The sequence below is a fragment of the Necator americanus genome, chromosome X (assembly GCF_031761385.1).
Source record: "Necator americanus strain Aroian chromosome X, whole genome shotgun sequence".
Lineage (NCBI taxonomy): Eukaryota > Metazoa > Nematoda > Chromadorea > Rhabditida > Ancylostomatidae > Necator > Necator americanus.
The window spans coordinates 7341182-7356871 of record NC_087376.1 but is presented as its reverse complement, the minus strand read 5'-3'; the positions used below and the strand labels follow the sequence as shown (position 1 = coordinate 7356871).

The window sequence follows — 15690 nt, the reverse complement described above, 5'->3', positions numbered from 1 at the left end:
AAAATATACCCCATGCATTGTTGTTCGTTGACGTTTCAGTTGCAGAAAGCGAATTTTTTTTCCGTTGAAGCAAAATTCATAGAAATTACATGTCCGATTCGCTCCATATTTTGAAGAAATTTATTCTACCGAGTAGCTGCACTCATAATGTGTTTTCAGTAGGGACGTGGTTCACGATCATGAAGATGAAGAAAAACTCAAAAATCCATGAAAAGAATTTTTCGGTTTCAATGGGAGTAATTTTGAAGTAGTTTTCAAGTCAAAACAGGCGTTAAAGTCATTCTCGTCTTGTGGCGGAGGTGGCCAGAAATTCATAAAAACTTTTGAAAACGAATGGATTAGTGAACTTCTAAACCACTTTCGTCAATTCGATGGTGGAAGTGCGTGCGAAGTCATCTTAGCGACGAACCTCTTCACTGACACTCATGCCCCCTCAACGTCGAAAACCCCGTAGGCCCGTAGGAGAACCCCAGAATTACGCGGATTTTTGCAATCTGGTCAATTTTTCGATATCTTAACGTAGCGATGGTGACAGATATCAGATTTCCCATCGTATGTCTCACCGACTAATCACCATTGTGGGAAACTGATATCCATGCAATGCAACAAAACTAAACAAACGGTACAAACCGATCTTAGTCGCAGAGAACTGAGGTCTCACCGCTCTGTCTATCTCCGAGTTAGAGGAGAAATTTATGAGATTTCTCGTAATGTCTGAACATCAGTGCATATAAATCATCTTTGTGTCCAGTTCTCTTGTCGGTGTGAGATGAAAAAATCTCCACAAAATCTGTAACTAAACTTTACTAGTCCCTCTCCTATTATCATCGAGCCTTTCAGGCTATGAGTAACGCTCCGCCCACAACATCCCAAAAATCGCATTGGCCCGCTCACAAAGCCGGCATACATATCTACCTATTATCCACATCTCACACACTTCATTGGCAATCACATTCCAGAATGTCTAGGATTGGTGGAATATCTGAAATTCTTTAAAACATTAATACTGTTTTTTTTTCAGAAATACGTTCTTATCACTTCATATACCTGTGACGACTATAATTTTTCTCTTTTATAGATCATGACCCTTTACGAAACTATTTCACACTATAGAAATAACCGAAAAGTTCTACTTCTTATTGTTTACATAGCATTATTTCTTGATAACATGTTACTTACTACTGTTGGTGAGTTAAATCCACTATTTATCTTCATCATTATTTTATTTTATTTTTTACTCATCTTTCCTATTTAGTGCCTATTATTCCCGAGTATCTCCTACGAATCTCACATCCAAACACAACCGACTTATTACTTTACAATAAACCAATAGATCAACATGAAATAGAGAAAAGACAGGTAAGTTTTGCGTCCTTATCCTTCCATTTCCAGATTTTTGTGATCCTGAATAATATTTGAGATTGTCTGGGATGATGACGCGTGGGATATGCCAATGCCTGGCGGTTCAGCTGATGATATTCCTTGGGATGAAAACCCTTTGGCACCGTACAAGAAACCCGAAAAAAGTCGCAAAAAACCAAAACTAAAAAGTAAACAACCACCAATGGGGCAAACATATAGCAAAAGGTAAATCTGTACATTCATTATATGTGCCCGCAAACATATTCAAAAATTCTATCTTTTTTTTTGATTTTTCTTTCCAGCGCAGAAGACGCACTTCCGAGGCCACGTATGCGACCTACACCAGAATCGAACGTTGCCCCTTCATTTCAACAGAGTGAACGTCATGAAATTCTGGCTAAGGAGAACGTTTTAGTTGGAATTATGTTTGGTTCAAAAGCTTTAGTACAACTGATAGCAAATCCATGGATAGGACCACTCACAAACAAGTATGCATTTAATGGGAATAGATCTATGATCTATTGGAAAGATGGGATCTAAATTATTTCAGAATTGGATACACGCTGCCAATGTTCGCCGGATTCGTGATAATGTTTCTGTCAACAATAATGTTCGCATTTGGTTCATCATATGGGACCTTATGGTTCGCAAGAGCAATGCAAGGAATTGGATCGGCTTGCACTAGTACATCTGGTAGGAATTAATGATCTATCGTAAAAGTGGAAAATATCCTAGCGTCATTTATTGCAAGTAACTATTTAGGCATGGGAATGCTTGCACAAGCATATCCGGATGATGCTGAAAGAGGAAGTGCAATGGGAATCGCCCTGGGTGGCCTTGCTTTAGGAGTACTTGTTGGTCCACCGTATGGTGGTGTTCTTTATCAGTGGGCAGGAAAAGAACTTCCATTTATTTTGCTTGCATTGCTTGCCTTATTTGATGGCTGTAAGCAAAAATATTTATATTTCCGTTTTGTTCGCAGCTTTTTCTCGAGAGCTGTTTATTTACAGCTCTGCAATTCTTGGTACTTCAACCGAAAGTAGATCGTGGTGAACCGGAAGGTTCGACAATCAAACAATTGGCAAAGGATCCTTATATAATTGTAGCGGCAGGTTTGACTTTTCAGTACCTAATAAATCGGTGTAGTATTTGTCCGATATTATGTAATCCATGGGCGCAATGCCGGCTGCATAACACATTTGTTTCCTTAGTAATCGATGATAGTTATGCTACCTACAAGTTTCCGGAGCATACTGGTAATTATGTCCGAAAAAGAGAAGAAAGATATCCGACTAAGAAAATATCTATGGTATAATGCTATTTAAAAGTGTCTAAAAAAATTTATTTCTTATTTGTCTGCGTTTGACAGATGAATTCCTGGAACGGTTCAGTGATTTCATAAATAGAGCATATAGGTAACTTTTTTTGCATGAGCAGTCGGTACGTCTGTCAAATGCAGGCGACGCTTGAATTGACATGCCTAGATTGACTACGCGAGATTCGCTCCAAAAATCGAATATAATAACAAATAAGCTTTTGAAGATTAAAGGGGGATTCCTCCTATGCGAACTTCTCGTTTGTAATCATGGTATGTGACGTCATAAGCAGAAAATCCTCGCCCCTGAATCTATGCTCTAATTCCGAAAATTGTCAAAATTAAATTATACCACAACTTTCGCATCTATCTTCTTCTTTCTGTGTTGGAACAAGTTCAGTTCATATGATCCGTCAATTTTCTAAGCATTTTTACTGTCCCTGTATATTATACGGAATAAAAATAAAGTATAGAAGGGTGGATGAGGTCTGCTGATACGAATGGCTGCAAACCCCAGTTAACCTTTTGAGTACCATAAAACATCGTAGAATTTTCTAAATTTCCCACTAGTAGAAACAAGCGCGGGAAAACTTGCGTACGAGGAAGTCGAGAGAGAAAAAAAACTGATTTTTTTTTCGAGAATTCTGGAACACTTTTTTCAGTAAGAGTTTTTCTTTGTGATGTGAGTTCATTTTATTACTGTAGTGCTACAATAATGCAGGACTACAGTGACAAAATTGCAAAAAAGGAGGGAATTACTTTAAAATTACAGCAAAGCCTATCTCTATAAATAGCTTTTCGAGAAATTCGACATGCAACGCTTTTGCGGACGAATTTCCAAATTGTACAAAACAACCCATGGAGTAATTTTATACATTTATTATATGGATATTCAAGAACAATTTTAATGTTTTTAAGCTGTCATTTCCGTAATATCCTTCTTCTTAGGGAACAGTTCATCTCGACGTTTTTTCAACTTGATTAACAGGATTACAAGGATTTTTGTTTATTGTTTTAACGAAGATCTCTCAGGATCTCTCTGATCCTTATCCAGAAAACTTCCTCTTTCGAACCAAACTAAATTAAAAACGTTTAGTTGCCAAGTTAAATGACTATGCTGCGTTTGAAAGAAAATTCGTCTTTTGAAGGTTTTTCCGTATGCCGCTGCTATACATTTTTATTTACATTCGGTGTCAAGCCTGTTCAATTTGTTGCGCGCGCTGCGCCATCGATTGGGGCAGGAGCGAGAGAAGCGAGAACGCGTTTCTAGCAGAGAGTGTGGTGTACCGCGAACGCGCACCTTCGCCTCCAGTAAACACCTTCGAGTAGCTGCTGTAGGGTTAATCTAATATTGATACGTTCACAAAAGTTATCCACAAGTTCAATATCATTCAACTCATTCCTAAACAAGGACGGTAAACGTGAAAAAAAATGAACGAAACATCATCAAGATACTACATTTTGCGTTTTATGAGGAGCTTCTCAAGAAAAAAGAAAAAAAAACTCTGATCTGCTAGGTATCGGCGGATTTTTTTTTCACAAATGAGCTGGTATCGTTGGCCTGTTTGATTAGCACAAAAATGGTGTTTTACAAATATTCACTCTTCATTGCCATTTCTAATCTCGCTTCTTTGAAAATGTATAGCACAAATGTAGCATTTCTAAGGAAGATTATATGCGGAACTGCACTCTAGCATTCTTCCAACTGTAATCAATCCAGATTGTCAAGAAAGCTCTTTCTTCTTTCTCTTTCTTGGGAACAAATGTTTAATTGGAATTTTCCGATGTTTGGAAACTCTGAAACATAATTCAGTATTACGTTGTGTAAAATCTTAAGGCATTCAAATTCTCGACAGTTTGCAAATGATAGCACATTTGTGTACCTTAAAGGCAGCATAACAGGAGTTTGAGGTGGTGAGGGAATCCGCGGGTAAAGCTAGACATGGAATTGTAGATCGGCGGTTCTTCAGCTCATCCCTCCCTAACCGTCCTAAAAGACGGCGTGGGAACCGCTTTAGTTCCTATGAGGAACGTTAAACGCTTCTCTGTGTATACATTCTGGTCCCCTCAGTAACGTGTTCATAGGTTTCGCTTGAGTACGCAGTCGAGGGGAGCTCACCGGCTTTCGACCGCTGCGCAGCTGGATGTGGCGCGTGCGCAAGGATGGTCGTGAAACACGGAGACTTTCACGCCGTTTTTTTTACAACGTTTTTTTTTAGGGAGAGATGAGCGGAACCACCCCTGATCCCGAGACTCCACCTCTAGCTTGTCCAGTGGTTGCCCTCATTACGTCAAATTCGTGGTGTACTGCCTTTAAACCTCCAAAACACTCGATCTTTGGTTTATCCAGAGAAAGAACACAGCTTCGTTCGACTATGGATACATTTGAATAACTGTCTGTTGATTGAAAATAGACCATTTCCTACAGAAATATCATTATATTAATTGTCACATTCAAGTGAAGCTATCCCACAAATTTCAAACTCTTCCTTTCCTAGAAAATTCAAATAATGTGGCAAAAAACGTTTGTCTGCTCAGCATTTACTAAGATTTGATTAGCCGACATAAGGATAACGTTTCTGACGTTAATCAATCCGCTTGGGATGCGTCCCCACGTTCACTTCAATTCAGAATCGTTTGCGGTTTACGAACGTGTAACTGGTCTATACAATGACTTGCGGGGACCAGCCGATGTGTCAAGTCAGTGTTTTTATCCTCCCAGACAAGTCTGGTACCAATTTATCGATCCCGGAGGGATGAAAGGCTTGGTGAGCGCTAAGACGGATTCGAACCTCCGATCGATCGTGCACCTTTTCAACTAACTTTGTATAAAAGCATGACCGAGGAAAAAGTGTATAATCTAAAAAAAAAGCTACTTAGAATGGCTGTATGTGTACCACTTGAATATAGCAGGGCTGGACGAATCACGATGCGTCCAAAGCGCAAACAAGTTATCAGGATGAGATCTGCTTCCTAGTTGGAGATCACTTTTATGAATATTAATACAGAAGTAATACAGTTCTATTTAAAACTTTCAAAAAAAATCATTTTCTTTTCTAAGAAGTACATCACACAACATCTGAGTTCTACATTCTTTTCTCAAAATTTACTCAGAAATCCACAAACGTGTAAATAATTATAAACAGTGTGGTCTTGCAAGCAACAATGGGCAATTATATCTTCTCTTATATTTTTTTAAAGAAAACCACAAAAAACTTATTTTTTCTGCTATTATTCAGGAGCAATTACTATTGGTAACCTTGGTATTGCTATGCTGGAACCATCGTTGCCGCTTTGGATGATGGAAACATGGCAGGCTGGATCGCTTGAGAGAGGAGCAGCATTTCTTCCGGCCTCTATATCATATCTTATAGGAACGAACATCTTCGGACCACTTGCTCATAAGATGGGAAGGTAAACATGTTCAATTCGAAAAGAAAAAATAGTAATAAAAGAACGAAAATGATGTAGAAATAATAGGAAGCAAATGTTAGAAGAGTTCATAAATTCACCTTCTCCTCCTACAAAAAACAAAAAAAAAACAAGGAACAGGGAAAAAATGTCATCTAATTTGCGAAACGTTGACCAGAAAAAACCAGTAAATTTTTCGTATATATCCTGAAAATTAAAAGATAATGTTGAGTGGTTTTTCTGATTCAGCACGTACACCTCTCGGTGCGACTGTTATTTGCGATCGCTTTATGTCAACCCCCTCCTGATCTCTCACCTCCTGACGTACTGGCCAGCAGTGATGCGGGCTTCCATGGAACTGTAAGCCTGACACAACACAATTAAACACAGCATTGTCACTGAAGAAAGGATGCCTGGATTTTATCACTTGTAATCATGTAGTAGGATCTATGATAGGTTAAAAAAAAATAAGCGATAATCGGAGATAAAGTGCTATGCGCTGAACAATACCTTTAGATGCGCCAACATATTCGACTTCCATTCAGAATCGTCTAAGTTTTGTGGATGCGTATACGGTCCATACAGTGACTTATGGAGACCAGTCAATGTACCAAGTTAATGTTTTTATTTTCCCAGTTAATTTTGATACCAATTTGTTGACTCCGGAGGGATTTAAGGTGTGGTTGGTCTAGGATGGTTTCGAACCATTCATCGCACATTGGCGGCAGAATATTCTATCACTGCGACCGACCATGTCAAAAAAAAAGGAAAAATATCAGGACTTTTTTCAGCAGAATGCAGCAGAACTAACTTCATCGAAATGTAGAACAGAAAGAAATAAATACCCGGAATAAGGAGTATTCTTCATAAATTCCATGTTTTAATGATAGTAGATGACGTGGTACGAGAAAGTGTGTAGTGACTATCAATAGAGGAAATCGGCTAATAAACGAGATAAGGGGAAAATAAAACTGTAGCCTTGAGATTGGTAAAATCCCGAGGACCGGTGGATTTCAAGAATAAATTTTAAGATTTGTCATTTATAAAACTAAAGTCGTTTCCGATTGAAAGAAAAACTGTAATAGATATTACTTCTAGGGAAGTTTATTAGTGGTGGATTATTTAAAATAATGTTGGCTGGACAGTAGGTGGCAGATGATAGCTTTTTAGTGCTATTTCTAGATTCATATCTATCTATATCTAGATCTTTAATTTGAGTGTAAACTGTTGAATAGGAATTAATTTCACAGAAAAAGTAGAATTCAAAATTACTTACGGGATGGGGACTATGGAGAGGAGGGTGATTCCGTAAATTTCTTCCTGATTGCCGCAAAAAACGGCCCGGTAGATGCGGTTTCGAGCGTTCCGGGGCGCTATTTTCTACAACGAGTTCGATTTTAGCGCGCTAGCCTTGTGCATGCGCCTGCACGTGCACATCAACCCATGAATGCCTGCCCACTGCACGCAGGGGCAGGCATTCGTGGGGTGATGCTTTTAAACACTGATTACTGTAACACAATGTTTAGATGGCTCTCCGCATTTATTGGCCTCGTTGTAATTGGATTCTGCTTGTTATCGATACCATCTGCAACTTCGGTAACTGGACTTATTTTTCCAAATCTTTTCATGGGATTCAGTATTGGTAAGTGCATATTTACTGTATTGTTGTATACACTTGTATTCGTTGAATAGTAACTCCAAATATGTAAGGAAACCTTAGTTTTTCTCACACTAGTAATCTGTTCGGTCCCACTTTCATGGTCAGTGCCGAATAGGTTCAGCCGAGCGAGCGTGACACGCGTGCCGCTATGCATGGTCTTTTTTCTGCTTGGATCACGTACACCCCTCTCTTCCCCCCTTTCTCATTTTTTCCATTCATTCTTTCTTTCCTTCTTCTCACTCCGTCTCTTCGAATGGATGTGTATCACGGGCAGCCGATTGAACATTCGGGGCCGAATATCAAACTTCGAAATAATAATGGTTCAAAATAAAGGTACCTTTCATGAAATAAATAAATCACAAATGAATTTCTAAAAATTTAGTTTCTTTTCCTCATTGCTCAGACAGCAATGAGAGGATCTCTTTTCGCTCTTATAGATATCTGGTTACGTCTTGTCATAATTTTATAGAGTAAAAAATGAGTTCTTGAGTTCTCTTCTGATTGAAAAGAAGGTGTCCAGGTAGGAGTAAAAATAGGCTTGATCAGTGAAACATCTCAGAATTTAGGAATGATTGACGCGTCAATGTTCCCTCTTATGGGATATCTTGTGGATCTGCGCCATGTCGGAGTTTATGGCTCCATCTATGCGATTGCTGATGCTGCATTCTGTTTCGCATTCGCACTTGGCCCCTTCTTTTCGGGTCCTCTCGTCAAGTCGGTAGGATTCCCCACGTGAGTTTTTGCGTCAGAATTAATATCCAACGTAGTACGATAACGCAGTTGACATTTGGTCCAGTTTTATATCTTAGATCAACAAGTTGCTACTTCCATTGAACGTCGTCAAAATTTTCTGCTGCGATGCTTTGTGATGGTAGTTGGAGCAGGAGAATTAAGAAAATTCGTTACAAATTCGCGGAATGTTATTTTCCAAACCCAACAGGGTCCCACCTTGTGCTTGAGTTCCAATTGCCCTGGATTAGAGTAGAGTTCGATCAATAAGTTTTGACTTATAGTACATATAATCGGGTCAAAGCCACACGAAGCACGAACGCCTGTGCTCGAAGGGGTGCGGTGGAACCGAGGTGGGACCGTGGCGAACTGCAGAGATGAGTGACGGTAGCGAGGATCCTTGCACGGTCCCAACTGCTACGCTCCACGGCGCCGCTTCGAGTGCAGCCGCGTACGCAACCGTCCGCGCTTCATGTCGTTTTGACCCGACTATAGTCGGAGTCAGAGATAGTAATTTTTAAGTGAACTGTTCTTACTTCACATATATTCAAGGCGAACCACGTGTAGGGCTCGACATTTTACTACTGGATGATGCAATGAATGGCATTTGAATAAACATCACAGAGACTCAATACACTCCTTAACTCACAACGTTTAACATCCGAGATTCTCATGATTTCTCTAACAAAACTTCTGAGCACTTCTGTTCAGTAATCCTAACCCAGCTAATATATTTATATTTTAAGGATGATGTACTTGATCGCAATAATTAACTTCGCTTACGCTCCTCTTATGTTCCTCCTTCGCAATCCGCCTCCCATTAACCGAGAAGAGGTAGGTTAGCTGATGGCAAACATCTGCTAATCCCGGATCCAATCCTCAAAGAAGAAATCCTTTGTGCACAAAAATTATGACGTTTTGCATTCAGGATCGAAACGATACACAAGTGACGAACTATGGAACAGAGCATGACGGAAAAATCTTGGGACATGACGTCACGCGAATGGAAGGATACCAATACGATTACTGAATGACTTGTTGCTTTACTAGTTTTACGTAGATTATATCATAGAACAATTTCACTTTTCTTTTTTCTTGAAAACAAAATTATCGTGGCTAAGTATGTCCTAGATTCTGTGTCGTTTAAGCATGATTGTAATGTTTTGTGGTTGCAAGTTCTTCATGACATTATAAACATTTTAGTTGATTCTGGGATACTCCATCAATTTTCATCGGGGGAATCAATTACCCAGTATTATCGATTTCCCCAACAAATCTATTCTTTACACCGGTAGGATGGATAAGATCTCTTCTACACGCTCTGATTTCGCAACTCGTACTCGGGTGTAAAAATCCGTGTTGTTGGATAGACAGGTCCTTCTGGTGCTTCTGAAGCATAGCATTTGTTTTTATTTAATTTAATGTCATTTATTTATTCCACATTTATGGAAGAATTTATGCGTATTTTGATCCTTCCAACTTACGTTTTGAAATTTATTCACTAGTGAGGAGAAACGAACATCAAAAATTCTCCCCATCCCTAACAGCTGCGTTTAAGCTCCACAAAAAGCTATGATGACAAAAATGAGCGTCTAACCGTGGGAAATTGCAAATCTGACGCTTTTCTTGAACAACCTATTGATAAGTGTTATCAAAGTTTTTTCGTCACCATAATGAAGATTTGAAACCTCTCTATGAACTCGGAAATGGATTCTATAGTTGAGGATTCGTGCGAATTAATCCATGAAGATTTTCGTGTTGATCAGCTCCACATTTCAGTTTTCAGAAATTTCAAAACATTGTACATGACAAGAGTGAGATTCCAGAAAAAAGGCGATCCCGAATAGCAGGTGTTTATTGATAAGAATCTGAAGATAACTGAAGCGCGGACAGTAACAGCAGCGCTATGCTCGTCTTCGGCTCTACTCTTTTACTTCTCCTTGGAGCGGTAATGGTTTCCTTCGTGTGAGAGAAATAAAATATCCAATAATAATAAAGCTAATGTTCTTATCTTGCAATTATTTTTGGCAACAATTTTGCACATATTTATCTCACTTCAGATTCCTAAAGAATATTTACCGCAATGAGCTCATGTCTAATTAGCTTTTTATTTTGTTCAGGATGTAATTGATTAGTCTCAAAAAAAAAGACATAGGTAGAGAAACCCATTGGTTTCAGTCAGTTCCAGCAGTTGCACTTCAAAACTTTGACAACGTTGAGATACTGGTTATAATTAGTTACAGAATTGTGAAACTAAATAAAGTCAGTAGTAAGTCGTCAGTGAAATTACTCTAAAATTCAAAAGGACCAAAAAATTGCTAGCATACTATATGATGTAATAAATCAAATTTCTATAGTTTTGATCTGTTTCACATACTTTTTGTTGAACGTATAGAAATAGTTAGCGTGACATTTATGGAACCTTGTCCATGATTTTCAAGACTCAAACATTGTAGGAATGTATTCTTTCTCATTTAAGTTGACGAAAAATCGAAATAAAAAAATGGTATGATGTCCAAAAATGTCAAAATATGTATTGCCTACTGACATGACAGGGTAATATTAAAAATTGTTGACAATTAAAATCGAAATATTCCCAAATAGATTCCCAAATAGGAAAAGAGAAAGAACCTAAAAGTATGCTTTTTTTTTTGAAAGAACAACAACAAAAAATAGGCATACTGGTACTTGCTTCAACTTATACAGCACTTGCAAATTAGTTGTAGAAAAAATAGAACTTGTAAGCTCCTTCACTGTTACAAAATTAACGGAGGAAAGAATCGATTAGAATTGCAAGCACAATACTGAAAATAGTTATAGTGAAAATTAATTACAAAACAGTAAAGAATGTGTAACGTCATAGTTCCAGTTCTACCAATGCCAAGGAAGAACTGTCCCCAATCCGGATTTCCCGCCTGAATGCAGAGTGGGAGAAGCAAACCTCTATGATCCTTCTCAGTCTATGGAGGTGAACGCATACATATGAAAACCACCTGAATTCAATTTCGGTTACCGCGTTGACATCTGTCACGTAACGTGAAACCATGTGTCATACGTGCGAAGAAGAATGCATGAGAAGTTGCAGTTGAAAAAACACGCACGTGTGATACGTGATTGCACGTGGGAACTGCCATCGAAAGAATCAGAATTGAATTAATAGGACCTCTATGGTAAATTTTCTTTTTTTTTGGCATATAGGAAGTCTCTTTTAGGTACAATGGTTCAACGTTGACCTAGATGCTCCTGCTAAGGAACGATTCAAACATGTTGTTCGACCATACAAGGATCAAATCCAGGCTGTATTCGATGTTTTGGGAGTAGGTGATCCCAGTTATGGCTGGGTAGAAACGACATGAAGCCTGGTGCAGCTGCGTTAGCGTCTACACTCCAAGAGGCGATGTGGGACCTTGTTCATCTTTGCGGTCCAGTTTCAACAGGCGAGAATCCCGCAGCCGCCTACGCGATTGCACCGGGTTTCAGCTTTTTTAAACCCGATGATAATAGTGAATGGAAAAATTTCGAACAATGCATGTCCAGGAAGGAACAAACGTACAGCATTTGTTTAATTAATAACTAAAAAACAATACAACTGAAGAGATACTTGTATAGCTAATGCTGCAAATTCAGAATTTCTTCCAAATAATTCCTGGAATCCCAATATGGGATATGCTAGGAGATCTAATGTTGAAGGTTTTCGAAGAAGGAATGATTATGGAGCCGTATAAGGATGAAGTGCAGGTAAATCATTTAAAATAGACTACTAGAAGGTCCCGAAAAGAATTCCAGTAATGAAAATGTGTCTAGGGGATCGCCGATGAGCTCGGATGTAACCTTGGTCAACTTGCATTCCTTAATATTTTCTATGAATTATCACGTTTTTGTACATCCATAGTAGCACAACCGCCTGGAAATAAGGATATGTGGCATGCAAGGTTTTCACAACACTTTTTTTTTGCTGGACTTAAACACATCAACAATATGTCTTTCCAGAAATCTTGACTTTGGACAACTTTTCGTTTGGAACATTGGTGCACAGTCATGGGATCTATCTGATTCTCTCAAAAAAGTCACAGTAAATTTGAATTTCATCCGTAATGGCACTATATTATTCAAGGGAACAACATTGGCTGGTCATGTTGGTATTCTTACAGGTAAGATGTGATGCAATTTTTTAAAACTTTTCTAAAGTTTTAAACATTCGATTTTTTTAAAATTAACTGCAGAGAAATATACTAAGGTTAACGACACAGAATTTAAAAAAAAGGTAGATTGAAGGTTTGAAAAACCTTCAATCTACCTTTTTTCAAAAAAATTTCACGAGTAATTTTATTTGTATATATTCCTTAAATTCCACTGTATTTTCGTTTATGGACCTACTGTTCACCTCTGGTTCTTGTGAAATGCTACTTGAAACTTTTCAGCTCATTTTGTAACAATCAAATCTCTATCCGACACCATATTAAGTTTTTCCAAGTTTCGGCATGTCAGTTATGAATATGTGAGGCAATTATGAACATATTTAGAACCAGAAATAGATATCCACAATTTTGTTTTGTGTTTTTCTGATCGTTCAAAACATTCATCTATACTTTCATTGTAATCGATACATATTTAGGAATGAAACCAAATGGTTTCTCGCTTTCAATGAATGCTAAGGTAGAACCAGATATAAGAAATGTCATCGCATGGATGAACGGTGAACGACCGGATATACAATTTGCTATGTACTTCGATAGAAAAATTTTTGAGGAAGCAAACAGTTTTGATGTGAGCTTTTTTCTGGATTGATTTCAAATATACTATACGTCAGTCTTCCGATGTATACATAATGTCGTGATCATTCTTAACCGATTGTAGTTCTTTCACTGAAATTTCCCACATACCATTTACATATACGCACCCGTCCACTCCTATGACACCCTTGGTGTGGTGGCTTCACGTGATAAGACGTGCTGGTACGTGGAATATACCAATGTGGAAACCAAAATCGGATAAAAATTACTACGACAATAAATGACACATTTATATCTATCTATTTTATTGCAAATTTTGAAATATTGTTAAAATTCATAGGAAGCGAGGCAATTTATCTACGATGTACCTTTGCTGTCTGGGGCATATTTCATTCTTGGAGGGAACAAGCCAGGTGATCACTATGCTTACGGTATTCTGAACTCAAAGGGAATTTTTCATGACTCTACTTCATTTTAGGTGAGGGATCCGTAATTGTTCGTAACACAACCGACGTACAATTTGAACGCAAACTTTTTGATGGTGATAACGACTGGTTCCTACTTCAGACAAACTATGATCCAGACAAGGTGAGTGATATCGCTTCAATAAAACAAAGTGAATTCATATGAACTCCTTTCTCTTAGAGGAGAAACTTTGTATCCTATGTGCTTTCGATAAAATAACCGACAAAAATTAACCTTTGATGGTTCCTCATGCACACAATTCAAATTACAGATTCTCATCAATGTTTCCTAACAATTCAGAAGTAAAGGAGGTTAGATATAGTCCGTTCAAAATTTGTTTGAAGGCATCATTCCACGAATCTGAGGTGGTGCAGATTTCAGGTGGAGTATTTGTATACGGGATGGGAGACCATGGAGAGGTTGGTGATTCCGTCCATTTCTTCCTAATTGCCGTAAAAAACGGCCCGGAAGATACGGCTTCGGGCGTTCTGGCGCACTTTTTCCACAAGGAGTTTGACTGGAACACGCCAGTCTTGTGCGGCGCCGCATCTTCCGGGCCGTTTTTTACAGCAATTAGGAAGAAATGGACGGAATCACCATCCTCTCCATAAACTACTATCCCTTATAAGAATACTCCACCTGAAATCTGCACCACCTCAGATTCGTGGGGTGATGCCTTTAAGCGGACGAGCGCAATACGGTTTCGATTGGGGAGTGACAGAACGAAGAGGAATTATGTGTCGAACAAGGAAGAGATGCGAGTTTTGGCAGACGCGACGCGTTCGAATCTTAAACATCGTTGACGCCAAAGCGTGAAAAGGCCCTTTCAGTTAAAACAAACTGAAATTTCTGATATCCCTAGATTTCAACTGGATGAAGAAGCATTGGAATTGGAATTTTGTAAAGTGTTTGTTGAGGATTCTTTTTTTCAGGAACCGCTCTATATTGACGATCGCCGTGATCCAGGAAATGCTTGCATGAAACAACTAGGTCAAAATAGGACAGACGCTGAAGGACTTTATAAAGTGAGTTTTTCGCTTTTATCCTTCACTTAGATTGTGCCGTATCCATCAGTTTGTTCCTACATTCCAGGTGCTAAAATCAAAACCTCTTCTAAACAAGACAACGGTGCATACTGTAATAATGTCCGTAACTAAGGACGTTTATCAGACCTTCATTCAACAATGTCCTAACCCATGTTGGGCATTTTGAAACAAGTTCAGATAGTATCCGTAAATATAAACGTCTTCATTTCTTTTTCATGATCAAGCGTACACGAAAATCTACAGTTTTTGACCTGTAGATTTTGCTCGGGTTCATGTAACTAAACTTCTCTAGGATATGGACGTTATGAGAAAGAAAAGAAATGCAAAAAAATGTATGAAAGACTTAAAGGCATCACCCCACGAATCTGGGGTGGTACGGGTTTCAGCCGGGTAACGCCTTAACGGGGTCGTAGATTGTGGGGAAGAAGGTGATTCCGTTCGGCTCTCCCTGTATTAGTGTAAACGGGCGACCCCGGAACGTTTCTTACGACATCCTCTATTGCAGCGCGCCACCCCTGCTCCCCGCCCCGCCTGCGATTCGTCCGAATGGGTTTTCGACTTTTCGAGAGATGGACGAAATCACCCTCTTCCCCACAATCTACGACCCCGTATAGGCAATACCCGGTAGTACCACTCCAGATTCGAGGGGTGATCCTTTTAATCGTTAAGTTCGCAATTGGAGCTACAGGTAACTCATTCACGTTTCCTCGGCGCATCACACATGTACGGTGTAAATAAGCTTAAAATGACACCGTACATGAAGAAATCAGATGAACAAAGCAAGTACAGTATTCCGTCTGATCTCTTCTTTTCTTCTTTCCTCGCACAGCCCAGTTTTTTTTTTCCGAATTAAACCGAGGAAAGGAGATCTCTTTACTATGGAGAGAACTCTAAGGCACACATCCTCCGTGTATTTATAGTGAGATTGATGAGATCATGATTTTTTACTTCATTGCAAACTATTTACAA

The 15690-nt window shown here is 38.8% G+C and overlaps 2 protein-coding genes across 2 annotated transcripts; both read left to right on the top strand.

Annotated features, from left to right (window-relative positions):
- Positions 1–1168: 1168 nt before the first annotated feature.
- On the top strand, positions 1169–9507 carry RB195_021726 (uncharacterized protein; the record flags this gene model as incomplete). Its single annotated transcript, XM_013437372.2, has 12 exons — positions 1169–1187; positions 1256–1359; positions 1421–1587; positions 1665–1850; positions 1913–2055; positions 2125–2307; positions 2373–2474; positions 5917–6091; positions 7615–7730; positions 8315–8480; positions 9224–9311; positions 9406–9507. The coding sequence occupies 12 exons, from the start codon at positions 1169–1171 to the stop codon at positions 9505–9507; spliced, it is 1551 nt and encodes a 516-aa protein (XP_013292826.2).
- Positions 9508–10383: 876 nt separating this feature from the next.
- RB195_021725 (uncharacterized protein) lies at positions 10384–14887 on the top strand (the record flags this gene model as incomplete). The annotated part of the gene is made up of 11 exons (XM_064208607.1): positions 10384–10425; positions 11347–11445; positions 11690–11794; positions 12105–12215; positions 12282–12409; positions 12468–12628; positions 13093–13244; positions 13551–13623; positions 13689–13798; positions 14608–14700; positions 14768–14887. 11 exons carry the CDS (start codon positions 10384–10386, stop codon positions 14885–14887), a joined length of 1194 nt encoding a protein of 397 aa, XP_064064488.1.
- Positions 14888–15690: the final 803 nt, after the last annotated feature.